Raw genomic sequence first — 26,141 nt, forward strand, 5'->3', positions numbered from 1 at the left:
GGACATGTATTATAGAAAAATAAATTTTCTCCCTGAGCAGCATAGATCCAGGATGTCTGGAGGTGAAATCTGTTTTCAGATATACAACACATGTAGGTCAACTAAATGAATAAATAATGAAGACATCTAGCTTCCCATTGTAAAATCAGTAGGATCGAACCTCGGATTGGAGACGCTGCTCTGCGTTATCAAATCACATTATTTCAGCTATTTTCAATTGTTACTGGTAAATGGCTCTTCTGGTACCATTCTCATGGCTTTCCCTGGGGTGCTGTAGCAGAGTGATTCCATTACACTGATTTTTTTCTGGGACACGCTGCTGAGAGGTTCCCAAACAGTTCATCTGCTCTGTGCAGAGAGCTGTCAAACATCCAAACTTGTTAAATTTGGACGTAAAAAGGAACTTCACATCTATATGTTGGCTTTGCATCCCAAATTCTGTGTTATAGTAATTTTGTGAAAATGGTAATATAATGTTACATGTTTTTAAAATTATTGGTTAATAACAGGGTGCACTACTTGTCATCTAGGCTTTCTGTGCAGTCTGTGGAGAAAGAATCAGTTCAAATCTGCTTGCCAAAAGTAGGCGGAGTGGTTTTCTAGGTGCACTGACTCCCCTCCATCTCCACCTCCCCTATTAACTCTACAAGGGACACTAAACAATTAACTTTAGGTCCCCAGCCATAGTTGTTAGGTGGGGCGTGTGCCACTGTTGGTGTCCTTCTAACCCCAACTGTTCACATGCATGTGGCATGGGAGCAGGAAGAGCTTTGCCACCATGCTGCAGCCTCACTCAGCACTGAGCCTGTCCCTTTGTTTTTTCTCAACTGCCCAAACCCCAGGATGTGCTTTGCCTGGCTGTGCTCTGACTGCTTCTCCAGCTACTGTTGTTTAGGCACAGCTTGATGCAGCAGGTGTGGGGAGACCATAAGGTAAAATGTCAAAACATACCAAAAGAAACTTAGGCTAAATTAGTATTTAGAAGTAGGATGCAGCAGTTCTTACTAGTTTTCCTAAGTGCTTGCAAAGTATTTCCTAAGTGGTAGTGAGAATGACTGGGCTTGGATTTGCTCTAGTACTTAGAAGCATTATAAATACATATTTAGAAATGGTTTCAAAACATTTGTGGAGTGACTTAGTTGGTTATACTGAAAGAGTGCTGAGTTTTTATAGATCACTGTGGTAGTGAACACTTTGGTCAATCACGTGCTGTATTCTTTGGATACAATTTTAACAATTATATGAATATACCGTTCTCATCTCTTTCATTTTCTTGATTAGCTGTGCTTAGTTTGTTAGTTCTTTATAGTATAAACAAATTATTTGAGGTTAGGTAAGTAAATTGAGTGTTTTTTACAATGACAACTTCTAACCTTCATATAAAATGCAACTAGCATATTAATATTCACTCGAGTTTTTAGGTATTTTGAGTTTTAATTTGTTGATGGTTTCTTTTGCGTTGTCTTTAGATAAACATAGTTACACTTTTTTTGGTATTTGCCTTTTGATTGTATCAAACAGTGTTTAATTGGTCTTATTTTTCAGAAGTATCGGAGTGTGTCAGTGGGGGCTGAAGAATATATTTATGAACAAACAAGGTATGGCATAAGCTTTGCAATGTGTTCACTGGCATCAGGCAGGAATGTACTGAGGAGTAGCTGCCTGCGTCCTCTTCCTACCCTTCCTTTCTTCACCCAGGGGTACCTGCAGGGCTCCCTTGGTGCTGCCAAGCACCAGTCTCCTCTTATTCTCTTGCTCATGTTAGCTCTTGGATTTGGCCAGTTTATATCTTCACCTATTGCCTTTGCTCAGCATTGTTTTAAATTATTAACTCCTCTGAAGCCTTCCTGAGATACTCAAGATGAAAACTGTTGAGAGGTTCCCCAGATAAAAGAGCATAGCTTTGACTGCCAGGTCATGAAAAATCTTTTCAGGATGGCAGAATGCACAAGTCAAATGTCCAGTTGAAAAGCTTCAAGAAAAAGCTTCAAAAATTGAAGTTTGAAAAGAATACTGTTCTTCCTAAGCACAGAAAAATGTGTATGTAGCATGGGCAAACACTGCAGAGTCCCTTTATCTAGTAAAGACTAGATAAAGGGACTAAAGTTTTTAAAGCTGATACTTCATTTCATGCTTGGGAATGGTTCTGTTTATATCTGAGAGATTACTCTCACTTTAGAAACAGGAACATGCCTACGTAGTTTTCGTGGATTAGGCAAATGACTGTGACTGTGGCGAAGGTTCCTTACAGCTTGATATTTTTTCTGAAGAATGTTAAAACAATCATTAACTGCAGTGAGCTCAGAACTGAGTCATTATATAGGCAGAAGGTATGAAACAGATATTTAGCAAAGGCTGCTCACTTACTACACTGAACATTTGTAAAATTGAATCCTGAAGCATTGGTGGTGTTAACAATTTTCACACATTTAAGTATTTTGTGCTATGGTCCAGGTCACGTTAAGAATGAAACTTTTGAATGTACACTGAGAAAACTCCCAGAAAAGATGTATTTAGTTTACCTGGAAGTGGAAGGCTCAGAAATAAGAATTTCAGATTGAAAAAAGAAGTGGTGAATATGAAAGTAGTCAGAAGTCTGCTAGAAGATCCCTTAGTGACTACGCAGGGGTTTAGTTGAGACTCATGGTGAGGTTCAGAATAGTATGGTAATAATACAAGTGACTGCAATAAGTTTTAAGAGTGAGAGTAATCCTTCTGGTCTAGGCCATGCTTTGATTGCCCACTGGAAACAAGAAGAAAACTCTCAAATGGTACTGCAGAGAGGCTCCAAAACTGGCCAAGTGCAATGTGTCTGGGATTTACATTTTTTGACTGAAACATACAGAATGCCAGGAAACAGAAGACCAGCCTATGGCAGATTGTAGGCAGTTCTGTTAAGGCATTGTGTGTGTCTGACTTTGATCATTCTAAGCCCTTCTCAGCACATATCCTCGTTAGTTCTTCTGCCTGGTTTGAGGTTTTAAGGCACATCTCCCAGGGCACTCAGTGTGCTTTGATGTGTCATGAAGTGGTCTTGAGCACACAACCTGCAGTCCCTTTGTGTGACACTAAATCAAGGCTGTGCCCCTACCTGTAATGGGTGGTCTATCCGTAGGACAAGTGGTGCAGCAGGGTGGATGCTGGGTCTGCAGCACTGGTGGTGTAGCTCTTCCAGTCCACTCAGACAGGTCCACACTTGCCAGTGGTGGCAGTGCCTCTGTTCCCCCTTGCACATGGGACAGAGGGGCTGGGCCAGCACACGCCACAGCGAAGGGGATGGTGTGCCTTTGTGCTGCCTTCCCTCTGCATGCAAGAGTCTTCATGGTGGCAGCAGCTGATGGTGTGGAAGCACCAGTGCTGTCATCGGTGGGTTGGATAGGTATAGATGAGTGTTTGCTTTTTATCTTAGTTTTGCTTTGATTTGTAACTTTTAAGCAACTAGAAAAATGGCTGGATTTCAATTTATAAGCTAAGAAACACTTAGACGTTGTCTTCATTTGATTGAATGATTGCTACTAAACTGAATAATTGATACTAAACTATCTGAAACTTCTTTTGGATGGAAAGACTGGATCTGTTGGGTTTTTCTACCTTTTCTTCAAGTGGGGATTTAAATGTAATTATTATTTATGTATTTTGTTGTAGGTTTTTTCCCCCTTGGATAGTTAAAATATTTTTTGTTTTCCCTTTATTTCTATATTGCTATGGCAGTACTATGATGATCCAGAGTATTTTCTTGAATTATAAAGTCAAGGATACGCTGTTGTTTTGGACCAACATATATCCTCCTTTTTGTTCTGCTCCAGCACGGCTTAAATACTTTGCTGAATTAGGACCTTTGTGAAAATACTTCCACCGTATCTCCAGTTCATGAGGACTCCTTGCTTTAAGGTTCCTGTGCAGTTTGAAAAAAGATTTGGTGTTTTTTATTTTGTTGGTTTTTTTTTTTTTTTTTTCAAGATCAACATTATTTTCATTTAAGAGAATGTGAGGAGCTGCAGGCATCATTTTTAGTGGATTATTGTTCAAGCCCATTACTGGAGGAGGTGGCTCAAGAGGCTCAGCTAACAGTTCACTAGTTAATGGTGCCTTAACTTTTCATGGTTTGGGAACTGCTTTGAAATTGGAAAGTTCTTCTGTGAAAGGAGGGTCTTTTTAAGATCTAAAATTTCGACACAAGAGCAAACTGTTTTTCCCTGATATTTTTCTAAAGGGAGATTACTTGATTGAAGATAGAGCTAAATGTAGGCACTTCATTCAGTCTGACTAATTTTGAAAAGAAAGCTTATGAAAACCTTGATTTGCATGTTGTCTTTAAACAAATAAACTTATTGTCCCTTCTCTTTACATTCCTTCTTTGAACTGTGCTGAAAGTAGCAGTTGGACTTTCCGTTCTCTGTGTCCGTCTTTTGCAACACATTTTATTCTGGTTGGGAATTTTTAAAAATTATTATTTATTTATTTCTCTTTCTGCAACACTTCTAAGTTTAAATGTCTGTGGAGCTGATGATTTCTTTCAAATCATACTGAATCCCCTTCTGATAGTTGGCACTGTCATTGTGGGGTACAGAGTCTTATACTTCATAATGGTTCCTTTCAGAGGAAGTACAGATCTAGCCTTGGATCCAAGAGACTTACAGTCCAGATAGTTTTATGCTTGATTGTGGGACCTGATGAAGCCGAAAAAAGAAAACTGCAATTTTAAATTGCCATGTGACATTTTCCTGGAATTTTGTTATTAGCTTCTTATGCCTTACACAATGCAATAATTGCATAATAAAAGAGAAAAGGAGAAAGTGATATGGATTTTGTGCATATTTCTCTCCTTGTCTTTTCAGCAGCACTTTTCAGTATACGCTAGAAGCTACCAAGTCTCTGCGTCAAAAGCAAGGGGAAGGACCCATGACCTACTTGAACAAAGGACAGTTCTACGCCATCACCCTGAGTGAGACGGGTGACAACAAATGCTTCCGGCACCCCATCAGCAAAGTCAGGGTATAGTCCCATTTCTTTCCTAGGTGGGAATGGAGCTCTGCAGATTGATGTGGTTGTGGTTGATTGGCTTTTAATTATTTTTTTTTTTTTTTCTTGGGGGAAGGACAGAGCAAGCTTATTCTCATGCTCACTGTAAAGGTGGGAGAGAACCCTATTGATGGTGGTAACAAATGTTTTGCTGTCCAGTTTTTTCAGAGTGTGATCTTATGAGTTAATGATATACATATCTGCCTCAGTTTATGGTTTGGCAGAATGGTGATTACACAGATACTACACTTGACACTGGTGAACTTATTGCTGTGATTAAAGCAAAGAAGTCCAAGATCTGCCACACCTACTGTGTAGTCCATCTTCACTCACTGGTGCACTTCATAAGCTGCTTTCCAATGCATTTCAGAGAAAACGTGAAAAGTTGAATCCATCCTTTGTGACATAAATTGTAAATTATTTTCATTGTGTGTGAGCTTTCACTTGATATTCACCCAGAAGTGTAATAAAATGAATGATTTGCATTTTAGATTCTATGTGTAGAACTGTAGTTTGTGTACTCAGCAGCATCTACCTGGTGAATAGGCCTCCTGATTTCCTTGGTAATATTTTTGAGTTAACAAATCCTAACCCAGTAACCTTGGAATGAACAATGAGCCCTGTAAATTTTACCCTGAAGCTGGCAGGGCTGCATATGTATGAGGCTGCAAAAGTGTTTGCATCCAAATACATGAAGTACTTCAAAAAATGTTGTGACTTTAGTCGAAGGAACCAATGAAAGTCAATGTGAGCAGAGAAGGAGACAACAACCTGTATGCCACTATCATACATTAAGTTTAGAGAGACTCTTCATAAACAGAAGCAATGATTTGGAAACCTGAATTAGCAGTTAATTTTTAGCCTGGTTTCCTGAGGATACAAGGCTGTTGGCTGAATCTGATGTGAGACTGCTCTGTTGCTACACAATGTCTTTCCCTGCCACCCGTTACTTCCCATTTTGTGCTTCCAGCTCTAGCAATTGTAGAGCTGAAACTGGAGTCAGGAGCTCACTGGTCTGACTGAAAACCAGTCCTCGTATGCCTGGTTTAGTGCACTGCCACATGAGTTTTGAAGCTGTGGCAGCAGAAGGGTGGAAATTACAAAGGAGAGTTGAGACCACGTCCTTCTGGAGGATGCAGTTGGCAGAAGATTGTGAAACCATGTGCAACTTTCCACAATCATGTTCTGTTTGCCAGGGCCCTACTCAAGTGACTGTTGAATTTATTGCCAGTTCCATCCAAAGCAAATAGAGGGGCAAGAGGTTTTGATGGTATTAAACCTCTACAAGTTCCCTGTAAGCGGCTCATAGAGGAAAAACGTTAGTGCTGTCCTTGGTGGAAAAGCTAGTCTGCATGGCTAGCGCTGGTTCGTGCATCAGCTGGCCAGCCACACACGCCTGATGTTCACCCAGTACATACAGGCATTACTCAGGACTCCTCCACAGTGTGTGCTGCCTCGTGTCCATGGAGAGGCTAGCTAGACATGGAAGATGTGGTGATGGTGTTCAGCTTTTATAGGTGGAATGTAGAAGGTCACAGAGTACATGAAGGGTTATGCTGGTGACTTGTGTGGAGGGACACAGATCATGAATCTATTGTGATCCAGCTCCTCAGCTTATAAAACATCTTGATGGTGGTTTTTTTGTGCTTAATGTCTCAGAGTTAAAGAAAGAACAGGATATTTAAAAGTGAAGTTTTTGTTCTCTGTGATTTGTTTGCACTTAATTTTAACTGATATGATCATTCTTTCATTGTTTTGTGTTGTTTTGCTTGCCGACAGCAGGGCTTTTTCAAAAAGCCTATATTGCTTGTGTAAAATTTTGCATAAAAATTCAATCTGTTTCCTTTGAATCACAATTTAACAAAGGGAATTCAGAACATGAATTGAAAACCTCAGCAAAACTCAGTAAATAGTTACACTGAATTTTTTAAATACATGTATGCAAGAGTCCTGTTCCCAAGAAGGGTATTTGGACTGTGTATGCTAAACTGAAAATGTCCTGCCTTTAGCCAGAGAAGATGACTTTTAAAAACTAAGAATGATTAAATTTGATTTGGACTATCAAGAACATAATCCTGGGCCTTGCATTATTTTACAATTACATTTCTGCTGCCCTGAGTCTTTATGTACGTTGTAATATTGGACTGATTAAAACCCTTCAATCTTCTACGACCAAAGTATTGGGAGAGGGTGGTGACTGGATCAGAATTAGAGGCATATGGGATATTTTAGTTTTTGTGTTCCTGACTATTAATTATTTTAACTAACGTGACTTTGGTGTTGTTTTTCATAGAGTGTGGTCATGGTTGTTTTCAGTGAGGATAAAAACAGAGATGAACAGCTGAAATATTGGAAGTACTGGCATTCCCGGCAGCACACAGCTAAACAGAGAGTCCTTGACATTGGTGAGTGTAAGAAGATCTCCAGGTATTTCAGGGAGGATTTCAGATCTGGAAAGCTCTGTGCCTTGCACAGGAATATGGTGGAATATATTGGCAATGGCTGCAAGGCTTGTACCACAGTTTCTAGCATTGGCTCATTCCTGCTAGGACTATGGGGTCTATGGTGCTGGATAGGGACCATGCGGAAGGAATGGTTCTCAGTAGTTACACAGAAGAGCTGCCCCTTGCATGTATATTTAGTGGTGTACCACCTTCTGCAGTTGGGATGCCAAGGTCTGCACCTCCTCAGGCATGGCAGAGTGTCTGTTCCCTTTATTCTTTCAAAAGCTGATCCAGTCTTTGATCCAGGAACAGTTATGTTAGCTAATTGGTGTGGGATTGCAGCTCAAGAGTGAAGATGTCATCACTGTGGTGACTGCAAAGGAGTGTGCAGCACTCCTACACCCCTAGAGTTTGAGTCTTGTCAGTGTCAGCAGAGAGGGAGAAGCAAGCTCTGGTGTGCTATCCTGAGAGACTTGTTTACCGTTCATCCCATCTAAAGTATTTGCAAGCTCATTTCAGCCTCAGCTGTCCTATCCACATGCTTGGGAGATTTTAGCAGAGGAAGAGCACGTACTTGCTGCCAAGGAGCCTGAAGTTGAAGTCAGTGGCAGTGTCTAGACATCAAGCGCTTCTCCCCTCCCACGTGCAGTTTACACATGCAGTCATCTGCACAGATTCCAGTCAAAGGAGTCGGCAAGACCAAAGCAGACAAAGTCTATCTTGTTTTGACCGCCTGAGGGAACCAAACCATTGAATGGCAGGAATGAGAAGGGGCAGAGAGGGGGGTGAAACCAAAGTGGGGTTACTTGTAGAGTACATTTGGAGATTTTGGGGGCGATTGAACTGGGTGATCAGGGAATCAGTCCCCAAGTGGTCCTAATCACTGCAGTGCCTGTAGATTTTCAAATGCTGCAGTTTCCACTGAGGCCTGGTGTTATTTGAGGTCAAGTGTATTTTGTCCAAGCAGCTCTTCCAGAATCTTGTCTCTGCCTCTTGTCTTATCATCATTATTCTGGCTGAACTGTTTCATTAACTTCTTTCTTTCCCTACTTTCCCCCATTTTCTTTTCTTGCCCTTTGGGGTAGCTAAGGCAGTAAAACCACCACCCCAGACCAAATTACTTTTATCGTGACACATTAAAAGAACAAGCAGGCCACGTCACAGCTGTTTCTGAAGGCTGCCTGTTTTTTTGTGCTAGTCCCTACAAGCTCGTGGTGGTAATGCTCATACCTTTGAAAAGTATGTGCTGAGGAACTCGCTCCACTGTAGTGCCAACACCCTCTGACTCCACTGCACTTGTGGTGTCCTGGCACATTTCAGTTGCCTTACCCCAACAAGTTAACTTATGATACGTATTCTGTGAAATGGCACTCTACAAAATAAGTGTTGTGCATGAGCTGTGTGTTTACCTGTGTTAAGGTGAATGTCTTTTAATTTTCCATTAGTTTGAGGTGAAATAGCTCTGCGCTGACTTTTGAGGCACTCTGGCGCATATTCTTTATTTGGACTGCAAACATGAGCAAAGCATGGTGTAGTAAGACTTACTGATATAGCACTTCTTGTCAGATACAAGAGCTGTAAGAGCATGGTTCACCTCAGTTTTCAGAAAAAAAAGACTTAGATGTTGCTCAGTAGTGTTTTCTTGAGAACAACTGAAATATAGCCATAGCTCTTACAAGTATGGTATTTCTGAAGTCCATTTCATTTTCTTTGGCACTTGCATTATGGCTTAACTGGCTTATTAGGCCAGAATGGCTCCCAGTTATTTTTCCCATACAAGTATCAAGCTGCATTTAGCAAAATCTTCTAGTTTTATCATCAAATGATGTAACTGAGCAACTTAATCCAAATTTGAAGTTGGCCCTGCTTGAACCAGATAACCTCCAGAAGTCCCTTCCATGCAAAATTATATTGAATGGCTCTATGAAGATTTCCCTTTACATTAAAAATTCAGATCCCTAAAGGAGTCATCTAAATACTGAGTTAATGTCCAGGCCTTGTGTAGTTAACAAAGAAAATTAAGTGTCTATAACTCTGCATCACCTGTTCCATAGATGTTACTCTTATTTTGATGTTTGTAGCATGTTTAATATCTGTGAATCCTTTTTAATTGTTTATGAATGCACTTTTAATCTAGAGCATGATGTGGTCCTTAGTAGGCAGAGGATCGAATTAATTTGGGATGCTCTAGTTCTGGGCTTCAGCTGTTCAGCTCTCAGATGGGCAGGGGGACTGTGTTTGTGCTGCTTTCCATAGTGGCAGGGATCTGTCTGCTTTCTGGCCTGCAGTTATATTCTGGAGATCAGAGGAAATAGTGGCTTGCTTCTTCACTCCAGACACACAGGGGTCACTGCTTTAATTTGTTTTGTGTACTGGCTGGTGCACCTCCTGGGACGAGGGATGCTTGAATGGATTAGGTGCAGTGTCAGGTCTGAAGATGTGTTGATATTAATAAGATAAGCATGTACTTACATGTATGCAAGTCCTTAGTGCTTGAGGAATGAACCTGAGGACTTGACACTTACTAAGCAAGAAGGCAAGGTATTTTCCAAAATTTAGGCTATGTACTGTAATGGATTTTTCTGAAGGAGTAAGGTGCTTGCTTACTTTTTTTAGCAGGAATAAGGGGGGCAGGGGGAAAACAGTTGACTTTTTCACGGTGCTGTGATATTGGATCACTAGCTTTTTCTTTTAAAAAATGTCAAATAAAGAATACAATACTTAAGTGCAGTGGGTACTGATTATTTAGAATAAGTACAATAATTTGACATACTGGAACAGGTTCAAATGTGAAGAGCGAGTGTGGAAGCTTTGTGCTCCAAAGAAACTTACCCTTGGTTTTTTTCAGGATAGTTTGTATTATTTATGTGCACAATGCAAAAGTATACAATGACATGTAATGCATGATTAGTGTTTAACATTAAAAATTTGCCATTGTTTAATACGCAATTTTTGCAACAAAAGAGGAAATAATTCCTGTGCAGCCATTTTTTTTTTGCATATTGAACAACCCTGATTTTCTCCTTCTGGTAACTCACAGCAGGAGAAGAGGAAAAATTGTAGTCACTCTAACAGCTTTCAAATATTGTGAGGTGTAATTGCTTTCTTAATGAACTGAGGATCTTTCTTTAATTGCCTGTAAATTGAGGGGAATAGGATGCACCTCTGCTTTTTAAAAGCATGTCACATAGACACTCGAGATTTGTGTTTGGCAATTAAAGGAGAGGCATGTGCTCAGATAAGGGAAGGGTTGGTGGGATGTGAGGCTCTGACAGCCTTTTAGGATAAGAAAACATGTGTCTTTACAAGACATCTTGTTCATGTCTTTCCAAAGTGCACCTACACAGCACGCCCATATGCAGCAGTCAGTTGCACGAGGCACTTTCTGGTGAATCATAAATTTAAGAGGTGGGTGGATGTGTGCACATGCATATTAAACTACTTATGTGTCTTCTAATTCCTCTCATTTGCATCCCTATGCTGAATTTAGATAGTGAAGCCAATGACTTCAGTTAGAAAGGAGATCTGAGTTCAAGGTGGGAATGAAAATCCTGCCTGCACTCTCAAACACATTGTTAATTTGCTACATCACCAATTATCTTGTGCTGTTCCTATGGTCTGAACAGTGATTTTTTTTTTTTTTTTTTTTTTTTTTTTTACTGTATCCAAAATTATTCATGTGTCCCAGGGACACAATTTCACTTGCCCAGTGAGATGCCAACATTCTTATGTCTCAAATGAGAGAAAAGTATACTGATTGCCTGCCTCAAACATGAAATAATTCTTCTTGCAGCAATGGTTTTTGTTATAAATGATTTTAAAGCAGTTATTACCTAGAAATTATTTTTTAGAGACCAACAGCAAGGGAAATGAATATTGAAACCATTTGTGTGTCTCACAGAATATGAAAACATCTTTGTATAACTGATTACAAAGCTAAGAATCAGCATGCTTCTGAAGCACCGATTTAGGCAAACTTTAGATCAGGAGTGTAATCTCAGCCCTCTGGCACTGAGTTCAATTACAACCGTCGAGGGATTCTTAGGAAATGTTTGTCCCAGAGAGAATTGTTCCATTTGTGTGAACAATCTGGAAGTTCCTTTAATCAAGCCGATATTATCTGGTATCTCTTAATCTGTCATCAAAAAGAAGAAAATGTGTTAAACTGTCCAGCAAAGGGAGAGAGAAGCTTCGCTTTTTCCTCTTTTCAATTATAAAGAAGATTTGGGAGTTGTCAGTTTTACATAATTTTCCACCCTTACTGTTTTTGTGGGAGGGTTAGTCAACTTTGAAATTTTCCTCTCTCTTGCTTTTCATTCCTTCCAAAATGCTAGTTTATTGATGATAATAATAACAGTACTTGGAGAAGAAGTGAGAGGAAGGTACAGATTTTGTAGTCAGACAAATCAAAATTTTTTTTTTGTTTGTTTGCTGTTTTAGTAGTGTACATACTTCGGAAAAAGAATCTTTGTGGTTTCAGTTTTGTGGGGATTTTTTGTTGGTTTTTGTGGAGTTTTTGGTTTTGTTTTTAATAATATATAAATATTAATCCAGTATCCAGTGCAGTAATTCCTGGGAAAGTTGAAATGCACACTGGTGATTTCCTCCAGTGATAGCTCTTAGACATCTAGAAAGCTTCTTTAGGATTTACCATAATGTTTTTTCTTAATGTCAAGGTTTGAACAGTCCCTCAATGCTTCAGTAGTTTTCCGTTAATTTTCCAGTTTTGGCCATTCCTTGGCCAAGGTAATGAATGCAACAACTCATTGCCAGTAGAGTCTCACTTACTTCTTTTTGAGAGCCAACAATATTTTGCAAGAACGTTAGCTAGTGATATATTATGCATAAGACTTAGGTTGCATTGTATTACCTCTTTGCAATTAAGATTATTCATAATTAATCATAAACAATACAAGAGGTAGTTTTGATGCACTAGACAACCCAGCTTAAGAAGTAAAGAAGTACTATAAGTTGTAAAACAGAAAGTTCAAATTTTTTCATGACTCTTTTGGTTTTTTCTTACAGCTGATTACAAGGAGAGTTTTAATACCATTGGGAATATTGAAGAAATTGCATTCAATGCTGTGTCCTTTACTTGGGATGTCAATGAGGAGGCAAAGGTGAGGAAAAGCCATACAAACGGTATCCCTTTATAAGTACTCCCCATCGTTAGGCACTCTTTGACTTCTCTCCTTTCTGACAAGTAAGAGGGCTTGTTGGTAGGTGCCCAGCCTGAGAAACAGTTAAAGATTTTTTCCTATTTGCAAAGTCAGGGGTAAGACACAAGCTGAGTGTTTTCTTTCTCTAAATTATCAACTTTCTTTCTACACTATAAACATCTCCAATAATCAATATTCTGTAAGTTAGACTATGCCTTCCTTTGTGTTGGTGCCATTATTTTTTATACTGTTACATAGACTATCTTTGCAATGGGGAATGAATTTTTTTTTGAGGACTAAGGCTTTTTTTTTTTTTTTTTTTAACGGTCAAGTACCCTCAGGCATGGGGTTTTTCATTCAGGAATGTGCCTGTTAAGTGGACCTATAAACCGGGACATCAGAACACCTTAACTAGTTTCTTACAGATAAGGTTCCACAAAGGCTGTCAGAGTGCTTCAACTGCCTGGACTAGTGTGGGAGAAATGAAAAACTGCCGGTAATTATAAGAAGAAGTTGGCCCCCGGAAAGCAAATAGCAAGGGAAATAGGCTGTGTAAAATGAGTGGGGGTAATGCAGTACTCTTCGGGATGTAGAGTTAATAAACAGCAAACACTGAGCTCGCCAAACTCCTGATACTGTTTTCATGTTGAATACTAAATGCCCAATGTCCAAGTAATGCTATGAATCTTTCAAATACAGAGACATCTTCATGCACGATTGCCCACTGCATTTCTAACAGCATTAGAGAGATTGCATCGTGTGAGTGAGTCCTCTGAGAAATTGTATTGAACACGGAGTGGTAGCATTAACACTTGCTGTCCTGACTGAAAGTGCTGGCTGTTTATAGTAACAGAGATTTTCATCTCTGATGCGCATCTTAAAAGAAGAAACAATAGTTCTGAAAATCACCCAGCTCTTTCAAAAGCAGGTCTTGGTAAACAGAGTTTCCTTGGCCCAGTTGCTAATGGTGCTGTGTTTACTTGTAGTGATTACATTGTCTCCGCCCCAGATATTTCCCTATTATGTGTTTCCATTTTAAAATACAGCTGTATGTTTTCCTCTGCAGTCACAACAGGTGACTGGTGTGTGTGTATGTGTGTGTGATCGCTGTGCAAGCAAATAAAGATTTGGGATCTCTAACACAACAGTCTTTCTCAAGGACCTTTATAGAAGCACTACCAGGGCTAGAGCATGGCAGTCTTGTCCCAGGACTGGCAGTTCTCTAAGACATCTGCATTTGCAGCTCCAAGCCAGACTCAGCAAGACACCATGTTGATCTAGGAACGAGAAAGTCACACCCACTGAGGACAGGTGTTAACCTCGGATGTTTTGTTCTAATCTCACACCATTCACCTTGTTCTTGCCTTGGGTGCCAGAACATTAAGAACACAACTTTTGCAATGATCACTGGAAATAAAACAAGCCAAGATTTTAAAATAAAGACTTACTGTTGCTGGATTAAAAAAGCGTTAGGAGTGAAATTTAAGCTGCTTGTATTTCTGCAGGAAATAGTTATTAAAATGCAAATTGGCTTATGCATATTTATTTTGGGGTATCAAATATCTGATCTTTTAGGAGCTTGAACTGTAAATGTATTGATAAAAGAGGATTCATAACACGCTTTAGTGTTGGGCTATCAAGCATAAATCAGATTGTACTTGAAAGCTTATCACCTTGTCTGCACTCAAGTGTTTCCCTCCCTACACATGTATGTGTACATGCTTGCTCCGGTTGGAAAGTCTAATACAATAACTGGTTACACTGGGTCTGGGGATTCCCATAGGATGCCCCTGCGGTGTTGGAAAGCTGTGGGTTCTGAGGCACGTCACTACAGGCTGTTTTTTCTCCACCAATTACCTCATCCAAGGGAGATGAAGAATTTCAAGGCATAATTACAGACTCCCTTTTCCTAAGCTTTTTGAATTACGATCTTTCAACTGGCTCCATTGTTTCTGTTCAGTATTGTTTTCCATTTTCACCACAATTTCAAGATTAAGACTTAACCCCCTCAGAGGCCCAAAGGCCTTTCTTTTCCAAGTCAGACAAAAGTGGCACACAACAGTTCTTTTCAGGGCCTCTGAGATGGGATGTGATGAAGCACTCTACTGGCCCTGGAAGAAGCAAGAAAAAAACAAACTTCTTGTTGTGCACAGGGGAGTGATGTGGAAAATCAAACAGAAGCAGTTGAAATCACCTAAACAAATACCCATCTCTCTCCTGGCCAACTAAATCCCACATCTAGGAGGACCTATCCTGAGCATCAGATTTCTTGCTTTCCTACTTTGCCATATTTGTCATTTCAAGTCAGACTTTTCCTCTCACACACAAGCAGAGCAGGCCCTACCCTCAAAGCCCTTCAGGATCAGGGTATAAGGGAATGTGTGTGGCAGCCAGAATCTGCCAGCTACCAGTAAGCCTGTGAAGGGCTGGTAAGGCAGTATCGCATGTGGGCCTTAGTGGAAGAAACAGGAATCCAGAGGGTGCAGGCACAGGCCTCTCTCTGTTGTCCCAGTAACGTCAATGGAACTGGGCTGTTGGCTCCAGTTCGCCGTGCTTGGTGCATTGTCTTCCAACTGATGCTTGGCAGAACAAGTCAATGGAAAGGGAATCTTGTACAGTGCAAGTCAAGATGTGGAATAATCACACTATTGCTTTCTGTGGACTAAAGAAACAGCACCAAAGTCAGAAACACCACTCTGCTAGTGTTTACTCTGCTGTACCTGGTTGACAGCAGCAGGCCCCTTGCCTTCTGGCAGAGCAGAGTTAGTCCTGGCACATCCCTACCCTTTTCTGGAACAACATCCTTTTCTGCTGGGGCTGTTATCTAGAGGTCGCTGTGGGGCTTGTGGTTCAGAGCAGGATACTGGGAAATGAGGGGAAGGCTCTATAGCCATGTCAAACTCAGTGCTTTCTTAAGACAAAAATATTGCTGTAGGGGAGCAGAGGTAGGAAGAGAAGAACGGTTTTGTACAATCCATCTTTGTTTCCCTCCCATATTTAATTCTGTTATAAATATGTAACATTTATGGATAAGGTGATTTTTTGTCTCCCTTTGGTTGAACCCAAATGCTATGTTTGGTATTTTTAAAGGTGTTTAAAAAAAGATGAGGAAACAAACAACAGTTAACAAGAACTGGCTGACTTTTAAACTATCTTTTTAAAGTGTCTCTATAATATGCTAGAAGTTAGGTAGTTGCCTTGCTGCTGCCCTATAGAAGATTTTGCTGCAGCATCTGGCCCATTGACAAAGTTCTAGTGGAGGCTCTTGAACAGAGTTCAGCTTCATTTCTGATAGACATTCATCTATCTACTTGCTTTGTTAGTGCTGACAGAAGTTAGTTTGCAATAAAGATGATTAAAGACCCAGAATTCTCTTGGTCAAAGGATAATATATTTATCATAAATTATACCAGCTCCTTGAGATATGTCTTCTGTCTAATAGGTACTTAGCTCATTTAAATTGGCTATGATGGTGTTACTTCTGAAATAATTAATTTTATATTTTTATGGAAAGTACTTTTTAGCCTTAAAACCAAATATATGACTTCAATGAACAGTTGCTAACAAAAAATGTCACCTTAAAGAGACAGTTTTCAGTGATATCAAGAGAATACAGATTTCTGCTAAGCACTGCAACTTGAACATGCAATAAACAGACATATTGGTGGCTGTGTTATTCAGGCAGGTGCTGGCAGATACTTTTCAGTGAGTGCAGGAGTTGTGTGCTGAGGAGTTGTTGTGTATACTTGCATGCAATCATTGTCCTGCTATATTTAACTGAAATGTAGATCTTTAATCCGAAGTATGCTGAAGCCTCTGGGAACCCTTCCAGTTATTTAATGAGTTTTGGCATAGCTCATACAGTAATAAGCTGTTTTCAAAGAGTGAGTGATTTGCAGGATTAGGTTCTTGGATATTGTGGGCCAAAATGAGCTCCAATTCCAGTGGGTACAGTGGTAAAATCAAGCTTATAGAGCAGCACTATCTCTAGCAGTGATTTGTATTGTGACAATCCATATTTCTTAAACATTGTTAGTGATACTTAGGACAGGCTTTGACTAGTACAAGAATTTTTTTTTCCTTAATTGTGAATTTCCTTCTCAAGTTACATCAAATTTAATTTAATTAGGAAGGAAATTAATGTCTTTCTACTCTCAAAATGTAAAGGTTAAAGGAAAACATGCTTCATTTTGGGCAGTTAGTAGCAGAAATTATGTAGGATTAGACTTGGCAGCTACTTTAATAAACCATGTCTGTGTGTGTAAGTGTGCATATATATATATGAGTGTATATATATATATGTGAGACATGCACCCACACGTGTATATATTAAAGAAGAGTTAACCTGTGGTAGCACATAATGTTGAAATTCCGTGTATACAAATGGCTTGGTAAGTATGCATCTGGGATTCAAAGCAAATGGCATTTTTATGTAGTTGCCGGGGTGTGGTGTGGGTTGAGGAAGCTTCAAAAGAGTAGTGTAAACATTTGCTGGAGACATTTGTATTGAAATAAAACAAAGGTCTTACCTTTGTGTGGGATTTATAAGGTAACGGCTGGTAGGAGAAACTATAAAGCCACACTTTCTGTGTATACAGGAATGATGGGATTGATGTTAGTCATTTGAGAGACGAGACGTTTAACTCTTTGTTGTTATGGTCTGGAGGGAGGAACCTTTTAAAACAGGCTTTTAAAAGACCCATCACCCGGGTTCTATGTATTGCCAGTATTCGGTAGAAAAATTGCTTTACATTTCTTATTTTGTGCCATAACGCACTCTTCCCTCCCTTCTGCCCTTGGCAGTTTCTGAAACAATGGGAGCCAGTAATGTAAATAGTAATAAAAGGCTTATGTCAGAAGTTTCGTAACTGTAGACATTTAAAGTGTATAAGCTGAGAGACCGCAGCAGGAGTCATGTTGGCTGAATTAAATAATAAAAAGGGAAATGCACTTCTGAGCCTTGCTTTCTCTTAAGGCAGCTTACTGTGTTTGTGTCTTGTACATCCCTAATTATGCTGCAGTATTTAACAAACAGCAATTCTCATAATAGCAGCTACACTGGGGAGGAGTGCCATCCCCGAAAGACTGAGTGCTTTTTCTCGACATGCTCTATAACAAACAGAAGAGTTGTCATTATATTAGGCCACTTGTGAAACTTTCTCAGCACCAAATGTTTCTCAAATTAGTATTTAATTGCCAATGGCATGCCTGAGCTGGAGAGTAGATGGGTGGAACTCTGCCATTAATTGCTCTAATCTAAGATATGCTGACATTAAAAAAAAAGACATCACTATAATGACAACCCAAATGTATTCCAGATAGCAAAACATTGCTAAAATCCAGTTTGCACAGGAAAAAAAAAATTCAATCTGTATTCGGGTACAATCATAGTCACTTTTATTAATATAGTTCTAAGACAAGTGTAGACAAGGCTTGGGAGGGAAACAGTGATTTCTCTTCCTGCTACCGTCATTTCTACTTAACTCTACATTTTCTAACCTTGTTAATTCTACTATGCAAAAGACCACAGCAAGGAAGATCTTAAATCTGGGTATCTTCTAAGAAAAGTAGAGCAGCACTCCTTTTCATGGCTGCCCATGGAGTTGATTTGCCCCTTGTCTCATTGAGAGTGGGAGTACATGCATTATGAAGAGGAGCTGGGAAGAGGGGGAAGGTGAGTGTTGCAAAGGGCGAAGCAGGCTGTACTTGGACAAATGGCTGAAATCATTGCTGCTCAGAGCAGGTCACTGCTTTGGGGAGGTGGTTTCTGGTCAGACCAGGGGAGAGAGAAGGGGACTGTCCAGATGTTTTCCCAGATCCTCTTCTCCATAGCAGCCTGCTGCACTGGTGCAAATCTTTAGTCAGGCAAGGAAAAAAGAGACCCTAAAATAAATAATAGAACCTATGTCCTCTTCCCTTTCCCTCTATACACGCCCATGGTTTCCGAATCCAGAGTTAATGTGGTGCTTTACAGGAAAGCTAACAGAGCATTGCATGGAGACAGAAAATGTCCCCAGTATGAATGATCTGTGTTAATTCGAATCTGTCTGTCTGTCTGCGAGGTGCAAATGATATGACAGAAAGTGTAGTACACTCCACGTGCATGAGTGCACAGTCATTGCTCCTCAGAGAGATCCTGATGTATTACAGTGTCAAGACAAGATATTGAGTCTTGCAGCACCTATCTATTATTCATGCTGAATAATCTGTTATTGCTGTATGGGGACTCTTGAAACCATAAAGTCTGTCTTCCCTAGCTGCTCCTACTCTGTTCTGTGATTGTGGAGGCAGTGAAAGAGATGACACAGTGTATGTAGTTGATTAAGGTGGGACAAGATCATTTTTTGCCTCTCAACTGAGTATGCAGCAGGGGTGGGAGATGTACAAACTGCTAGGTAGATCAAAGCCTGCACATCTTCTCACGTTTGAACATACATTTTGGAAAATCCCTGTGCAGAAGTATGGGCTAAAATATAGGGAGACCAGATTCTGTTTTATGCTAGACTTTGTTCCACTGCTGTGTGTTCACACACACTTTAAACCATTGCCCTGACACTATAAATTATTCTGAAGGCAAATGAAAATTCAGGCTGTCATATTTCAAAGGCGTATTTGCGGTATCTAGCTTACCTTTGGAGCTGGAGGAGATCAACTTGTAATTTGAAACAGAAATAACATTATCAGCTTCAAAATCAGAGTTTCACCTAGGGCCTTTCCCTGCCTCCTTCTTCTCCCCGCAGTTAAAGTTCAACTATTTCATTTGTAAATGCAGCTCTGTGATACAATCAGAAGCAAAAAGGAGGGGCCATTAGCTCAGTCAGGCAAACAAGCTGCTCTGGCTCCATCATAAAGACCCTGACTGTATGTTAACTTCTGCCAGGAGGGTAAAGTATCCCCCACCAGCCCTGCTGGAGCCCTTCTTTATTCTCAGCTGTCTTTCTTAGGGATGTTGCATTCTGGTCACTCACGCTGTTGGTTTATTTTCCCTGTTTGTGGAATGGAGGGGGAGAAGGGGGGTTGTCCTTCATGCTCTTCCTTCAGGAATCCTCCCAGACCCCAGGGGCCTGCTGCCTTCTCCTCTGCCTGATGAAGTGTGCATCAGGTCTGTTTGAGGGAGCTGTTGGAGATCTCTTCTTTCCTGAGTGTCCTTCTGGAGCAGGTTTCACATCCTCCTGGTTCAGGAGATATGTACTGCTGGTTTTTTCTGTCCTTTTCCTTGGTTCACAGTTTTGGGGTTTTGTTTTGTTTGGTGTTTTGTTGTTGCTTTTTAAACTAAGGGCAAATGAAAAGTAGAATGAGGTTAATACACAATTGCCCCAAATTGTTGTGTAATGCACATATTCCTCACTGGGCTGAAAATTAGATTTTGAGTTTTATGCATCCCATCCTGACTGAAAGCTATCAGTGGTATTTCAGTTCATAGTGCTTGCTTTACATCAGAATAGTCCTTGGGAGACTTTGGTGGTGGGAGACCCTTCTCCCAGGACCTGCACAGATGAGACACACCTTGTCCCATGGTGCCAATTGAGTTAGAGTGAGATGATTAGTGGCTATCAAGTCTGTAAGTTTTTGTTGTAGAAGGAGAGCAAGAGATGGATTTCTGAAGCACAGGCAAGCAGGGGACTTGCTAGTTCCGTTGGTTAAAGCATGATGCTCATGATGCCGAGATTGTGGGTTCCATCCCTGGATGGACCTTTCATTTAAGTGTTGGACCCAATGATGCTTCTGGGTCTCTTCCAGCTTGGATGATTCTGTGATTCTCTGAATGCAATGTCAAGTTATGTGGATGCTATGTAACGAAGAGAACTTCTGAGAAGAGGTCGGGAGTAGTTTTATAAATATTTGAAAAACTCCTTCCCAGTTTGAAAGACAGAATGAGATGCATCTTTAAAATTGAGGGAAGACTGTGAAGGGCCCTTAAGGTGAAACACAGGAGTATCTGTTGATGGGATGGAGAAAGCAGTAGTGTTGATGAGAGTGTGAAGAAAATTTTTACAATAAAAAAAAAATAGTAGAGTTTATTTTTGTCCCACTGAATTTGAATTGTGAGCTGTCAGATGAACAAGCCATACCTAAGGCAGCTGGGAAGGATGAAGCAAGATGATCTGCACAAATAGTGCAAAGCTACAGAGTAGTTTTGTAGAGTGCAACAAGTAAAGGCTAAAGACCTGACATCCACGTGAAGCACATATTAGGAGGTTTTATCTCAGATTATCTTTAGTCAGTTCCCATGAACTAAGCAACTATGAGCAGGTGGAGGATCTGAGGAGTGCTCCTAGAACACATCTTTCTGGTCTGGCTCTTCCAAAAAGGATCCAATTCATGTATTCTGAGCTCTCTGGTATGAACCAAAGCATGGTAAGTTGGGACAACCAAATAATTCACCTCAAATGTGACCTTCTGATCCAAACTGAAGCACCAATATATGGCTTTCAAGTTTGCCCTTCTTCCCAGCATGGGAGCGTCTTTGCTGGACAGAAGTGGAGGATAAATGTGTGAATTGCCAGAGCGTGCATCATAGCTGAATTAAAACATTTTTATTTTATTTTCCCATCTCTTGTCATGTATTTCTGGAAGTTTAATTGTTGTTTGCACCACATTTTAAAAGTAATCTCTCTGGCACACAGATTTTCATCACAGTGAATTGCTTGAGCACAGACTTCTCCTCACAAAAAGGAGTAAAAGGGCTTCCTTTGATGATTCAGATCGATACTTACAGCTACAACAACCGCAGCAATAAACCTATCCACCGAGCCTACTGCCAGATCAAGGTTTTTTGTGACAAGGTAAGTAGAAAGCACAGTTACCATGGATGAAGGAGGAATCTTGTTAGGCAGTTTATTGCTGAATTTTAGACCTAATTAAATGTTGTTTCTTTCCTTAGAGAATTCTATTTTATCATAGCATTTGGACCAGCTGTATCACAAATCTAACAGATTATCATATAATTATTTTACTGCTTTGCAGCCTTTTGGCCCTGATTCCTCAGCTTGTGAGCAATAGTTGGACTGTTTAAGGACAGCATGTTGTAGGTCATGATTCTGGAGTATCAAAAAAGTAATAGAAAGTGCAAATGCAAAGATCTCTACTTGGAAGGTCAGTGCTGATCACAGGCTTATGTACGTGGCAGTCTGCCGATGTTGTCCTTTCTAATTCTTATAGCCAGGATAGGTAGCAGGTAAACTTCATGCCAGTTTCTTTGACAGAAAAATGCACTTTTCAGTGAGGGTCTGCTAAGCTCTCTTTTGTGATGCAGTGGAATACAGCAAATTCCAGTGACACAGCTGATGGGTTTTCCCCCCTCCCTTGCTTACAAACAGTTATTTTGGAAGCTTCAATGAGACTTTTATCTTGCTAGGATTTTCTTATCAAAAGTAAAATACAAAAATATATTAGCCATTCCCATTTTGTAATTCAGTAACTATTTTTTGTGTGTGTTCACACCCTCTTAAGCGAAATTTTGTTTTTTTACTATAGGTATGACTGCTCCTGTGTAGGAACCAGTAAGATTTTTCAGCACCCAAACATAGATCATGCCTGAATGAATTAGACAGTGTCATGGTCAGCTGTATATATCACCAGGTAGAAACAGTTGCTCAGAAATGTCGGTGATGAATCTTTGAAGAGAGTGTGACCACTTTTCAGTTTTGCTTAGCATCTACCAGCTGATGACTTTATTCATGCCGAGAAAGATCTTTCATAGGGGAGCTGATGCCTGGATTCTAGTCAAGGTTCAGGGATTCAGGAGTCTACATCTATTTAAGTGACCTGGAAATTTATCCAAATTAGTCTTGCCATCCTGCAGGTGGGAATAGAAAGACAAAAGGCCATGCCCCAGGCAAAACGTAACATTAACTTTTTAATGGAAAGGGTAAGAGTTCAACGGTTTCAGGTCTCTGTGTTGCTGCTCCTTCCCCCTTTTCAGTTCATTCCCTGGTTGCTGTCTTGACAACGACATCTTGAGGGCTAATCAGTCAGTTGTGTTAGTGGAGGAAAATCTTTGGAAATAATGAATGTAAATGTATGCACTGAGGTCTTCTTGCAGCCAAAATGCTATGCTTTTAATTGTAACTTTAAATGTCAAATATTGAGAGATTTGAAGCTACAGCTGGATGTTAAAAGCTCAGTAAAACCAAAGTAACAAGTCGTTTGCATCTACCTGTTTCTGAAGAGCAATTAGAAAAATTTGAATTATTTAAAATAAGGAAGGAAATTCAGAGCACAAACTCATCAAGGGTGACCTCTATATACAACTGGTGGAGATTTTGAATAATACATATTCATTGCATCTATTGGCTTAATTGGTGCTTCAAATATCCAGACTAGAAAGCAGGAAATGAATGTTCAGTCTATTAATCAAAACTGTCTCAAAGTAGGAGGAGAGATCACAGGGGTAGTTAAAGTGTTATACACATCAAAAATGTATTGGAAGTGGGAACTGAATGGCTCAAGGGTATTGATAATAGGCTATATATCTGTTTAATATAAATGTATGCACACATGTGGAGCTTTTTAACTGAATGCAGGTATAAAAATGACGAGCAAATGAAAATTATCGAGATCTATTCACATGACAGTTTGGCACTTGGTAAGAGACAAATTCTTGCTTCTCTCCAAACTTACGCTGCCAGATCATTACCAACATCCCTTTGTCACAGGGCTTTTTTAAGTAAATAAATGTTTGGAGAATTTCCACTTGTTGCTGGTGGCACTGGGAGAATCCATCGTGCTCAGAGGAAGGTAGCTGGTGTGGCTGGGTATCCTCAACTTTCTAAGATGTCAAAATAAACCCCTGGCTCTGGTTAAGATGGTGCTAAATGGTTCAGTTTCTCGTGCTAGCCCGTGACTCTCCCTCCAGTGACATGGACATAGCTTGCTGTCTCTTTGGGAAAGGCCATGAAGCTGAGACTGTTATTTATTGCCCACCTCCTTGTCATGATCAATTAAAGAGGTACTATAGTAGCATTAAAAAAACCCCAGCAAACATATAATGATCTTTATAAATTCTGAAAGTGTGAACTGCACTGCTAGGCCCCAATCTGACAGCCTCAAAGAGAAGCTGATGAGAAAAGTACCTGATTTATTACAATCACTTGGACTAGTGGAACTGCACAGTAAAGTCCTCCTGCCTAAGTATGAAATGTTTTTCATTTTGGAACATGAAAGAAAAAATATTTCTGTGCCTAAGGTGTTATTACAAATGTTTCTTTCTGCAATGGTGGTGCCTCTTTAGGACCAGTATGTGTATTTGTGTATTCACTTGGATAGATCACAGGTAGAGGTGTCCAGTTTTTAAGAACATTCACTGACAAATTTATGTCTTGTAGCTGAAACACAGCATAGCTGTTGTGGAAAGAGTTATCTTTGAAGAAATAAAACTGATGTAGCTAAGTGGTTCTTATTATATATATTTTAGTATTTATTCTGGCAATTCCTTGATTTTAATAGTAATTTGCATATAAACTAGAGAGCAATCCCAACTCACATCCAGTATGTGCTTGGTGACATAAATGTATGGAGATAAATACTGCAAAGGCTGTAAATGTTACTTAACAAATGTTACTTTACCTTACTCCCTATTTGTTCTCCAGTCTTTTGTCCATGTTTGTTTTCCAGTAGGCAATCTTCAAAGCGCTTGTTACAGTCCACATCTTGTTTTCTCAGTGCTAATTCTCTGCCCTTGCAGTCTTTTTATCATGTGTTGATCCCTGATGCTGCATTGTAAGAATATATAGTTTTTATTCCTTAAGTAGGTTGTCAGGGAAACTTGCTACCAGGCCTATTTATATTTATATATTGCACAATGCTTTAGTCACTGTGTATAAAAAAACTGGGACTTCAGAGCTATTTGATTTTCTATATGTGATTATCTTGGCTGAAAAGAAGCAGAACTTGACTTGGCAAATACCATAACATTGTTCCAAAATACAATAAATTAATCCAGTTTTCTTTAGTCTGAAAAAAATACATGTTCTTTGGAATATATGCAGTTCTTGCGTCCTTGTTTTTGGTGTGGAACACCATAGAGAAAATGGACGATCATAGAGCAACTCTAATTGCCTATTAATCTTCAGCATTGGAGAGAAGAAGGCTGATGTCTATGTGCCTGCCCAACGAGATGTGGAATGCTTTAGCCTGTACACTTCAGCAAGTGTACACAGGAGCTTCAGAGTTGTGATGGTCCTTATGATGGCAAGGGCTTTGCCAGGCTGGAGCTAGAATGCAAGACTTAAGTTTAAATGAGTTGAAGAATTAGGAAGAAAATACTTTGAGTCAGCTGAAATTCCTAGGCTGCATTTTGCTAATGATTAGTAGCAAAAGTACTCCTTGCATATATACAAAGCCCTGATATCAAGGAAAAAATTAAGAACTCATTTCATTATTTCACTGGTCAGAGCATAGTTTATAGTTCCCTATAAGAGGGTTATTTCTTCTGTCCTGAAGATATATGCAAACTGTGGTTTATTAGGTATGTGTCAGATGGCTTAGCTGTCAAAACTATGCAGCAGAAATGCTCTAGTATGCAAAAATCATTTTGTGGTCCATTGTCTTACCCCTGTGATGGTGATGTCCATGATATAGACTTGGCTGGCCCCTGCCATGTGCCATGTGGGTTGCTCTGAGCTCAAAAGGGCTGGTAGGTAGTTTTGTGGGTATTGCCTCATTAGTGAGGTGGCTGTGGCACAAATAAACACTGGTGGATGGGAATGGCTGCCCAGCTCAGGGATTGCCTGCACCCCAGAGAACTTGGGGTGTGTTGCCTTGAATGAATGAATGAATGAAGAGAAAACTGTGAAGCTTCACCAACTTCATGGTTACAAAGAATATCACAGAAAATCAGTAAAACCTATGTTTTTAGTATGTATAAAAGGCTGAGTCCTCCTGAGTTTCTGCTTTCCTGAGAGGAAACTCGCCCTTGCTGCCATGTATGAAATACTTTGGTGGTTCATCCCGTCCCTGTGAGCAGCAGAGTGGCAGCACTGAGTGGCAGGTAGGGCTGCGACCATCTGGCAGAGCCCTTTGTGCACCACAGGTTTCTCAGGATGTGCTTTTTGCCAAACAGTGGCTATGATGTGTATTTTTGCTCCTTTACAAAGAACAGGTAGCCTTAAAGGTTACAAATGTGCCCCTAGAAACAATTTCGGTAAGTGCACAACTCTGAATCCCTTGGCTTCTGTGGCTGAGGTCAGTGAGTGACAACTGGATTGGGACCTGGTCTGGAGGCAGTGTTTCTGTTTGACACATTCATGTTTTTCTAAAGAGCTATTTCTTCCTCCAGCTCTTTCAGCCTCTGGAAATCTGCTGATAGATCACAGCCAGGAGTACATCTTTCTTTACATTCTTTTTAAGCTTGGTTCATTGACTCATGTGTGAATTTTGCCATCTTGAGTGGGTATTTTTTTCTTTCCTTACCTCCCTCCCCTCCCTTTCTATTCAAGAAGCTTCTAATTTTAATTTGGAAAAAAATTCTGTAATCTTGCATGCCAACTGTCTGGGAGCATATGGATCTTTATTA

At 40.0% G+C, this 26,141-nt stretch overlaps 1 protein-coding gene across 6 annotated transcripts in view; it reads left to right on the top strand.

The window, feature by feature from the left end:
- GRHL2 (grainyhead like transcription factor 2) overlaps positions 1-26,141 on the top strand; it is a 68,290-nt gene that overhangs the window by 18,896 nt on the left and 23,253 nt on the right. For 5 of the 6 annotated variants that reach the window (XM_042035819.1, XM_042035821.1, XM_042035823.1 and 2 more), the window contains 5 exons: positions 1,546-1,598; positions 4,839-4,995; positions 7,316-7,427; positions 12,492-12,586; positions 21,253-21,411. In XM_042035819.1, the coding sequence (XP_041891753.1) occupies positions 1,546-1,598; positions 4,839-4,995; positions 7,316-7,427; positions 12,492-12,586; positions 21,253-21,411 (576 nt within the window). The remainder of the gene's footprint in view (positions 1-1,545; positions 1,599-4,838; positions 4,996-7,315; positions 7,428-12,491; positions 12,587-21,252; positions 21,412-26,141) is intronic. The other variant, XM_042035820.1, reaches the window with a different exon arrangement.

The sequence above is a fragment of the Corvus kubaryi genome, unplaced genomic scaffold (genome assembly GCF_017639235.1).
Source record: "Corvus kubaryi isolate FWS band 111438036 unplaced genomic scaffold, C.kubaryi_AGA036_p1.0 37385, whole genome shotgun sequence".
NCBI classification, from domain to species: domain Eukaryota; kingdom Metazoa; phylum Chordata; class Aves; order Passeriformes; family Corvidae; genus Corvus; species Corvus kubaryi.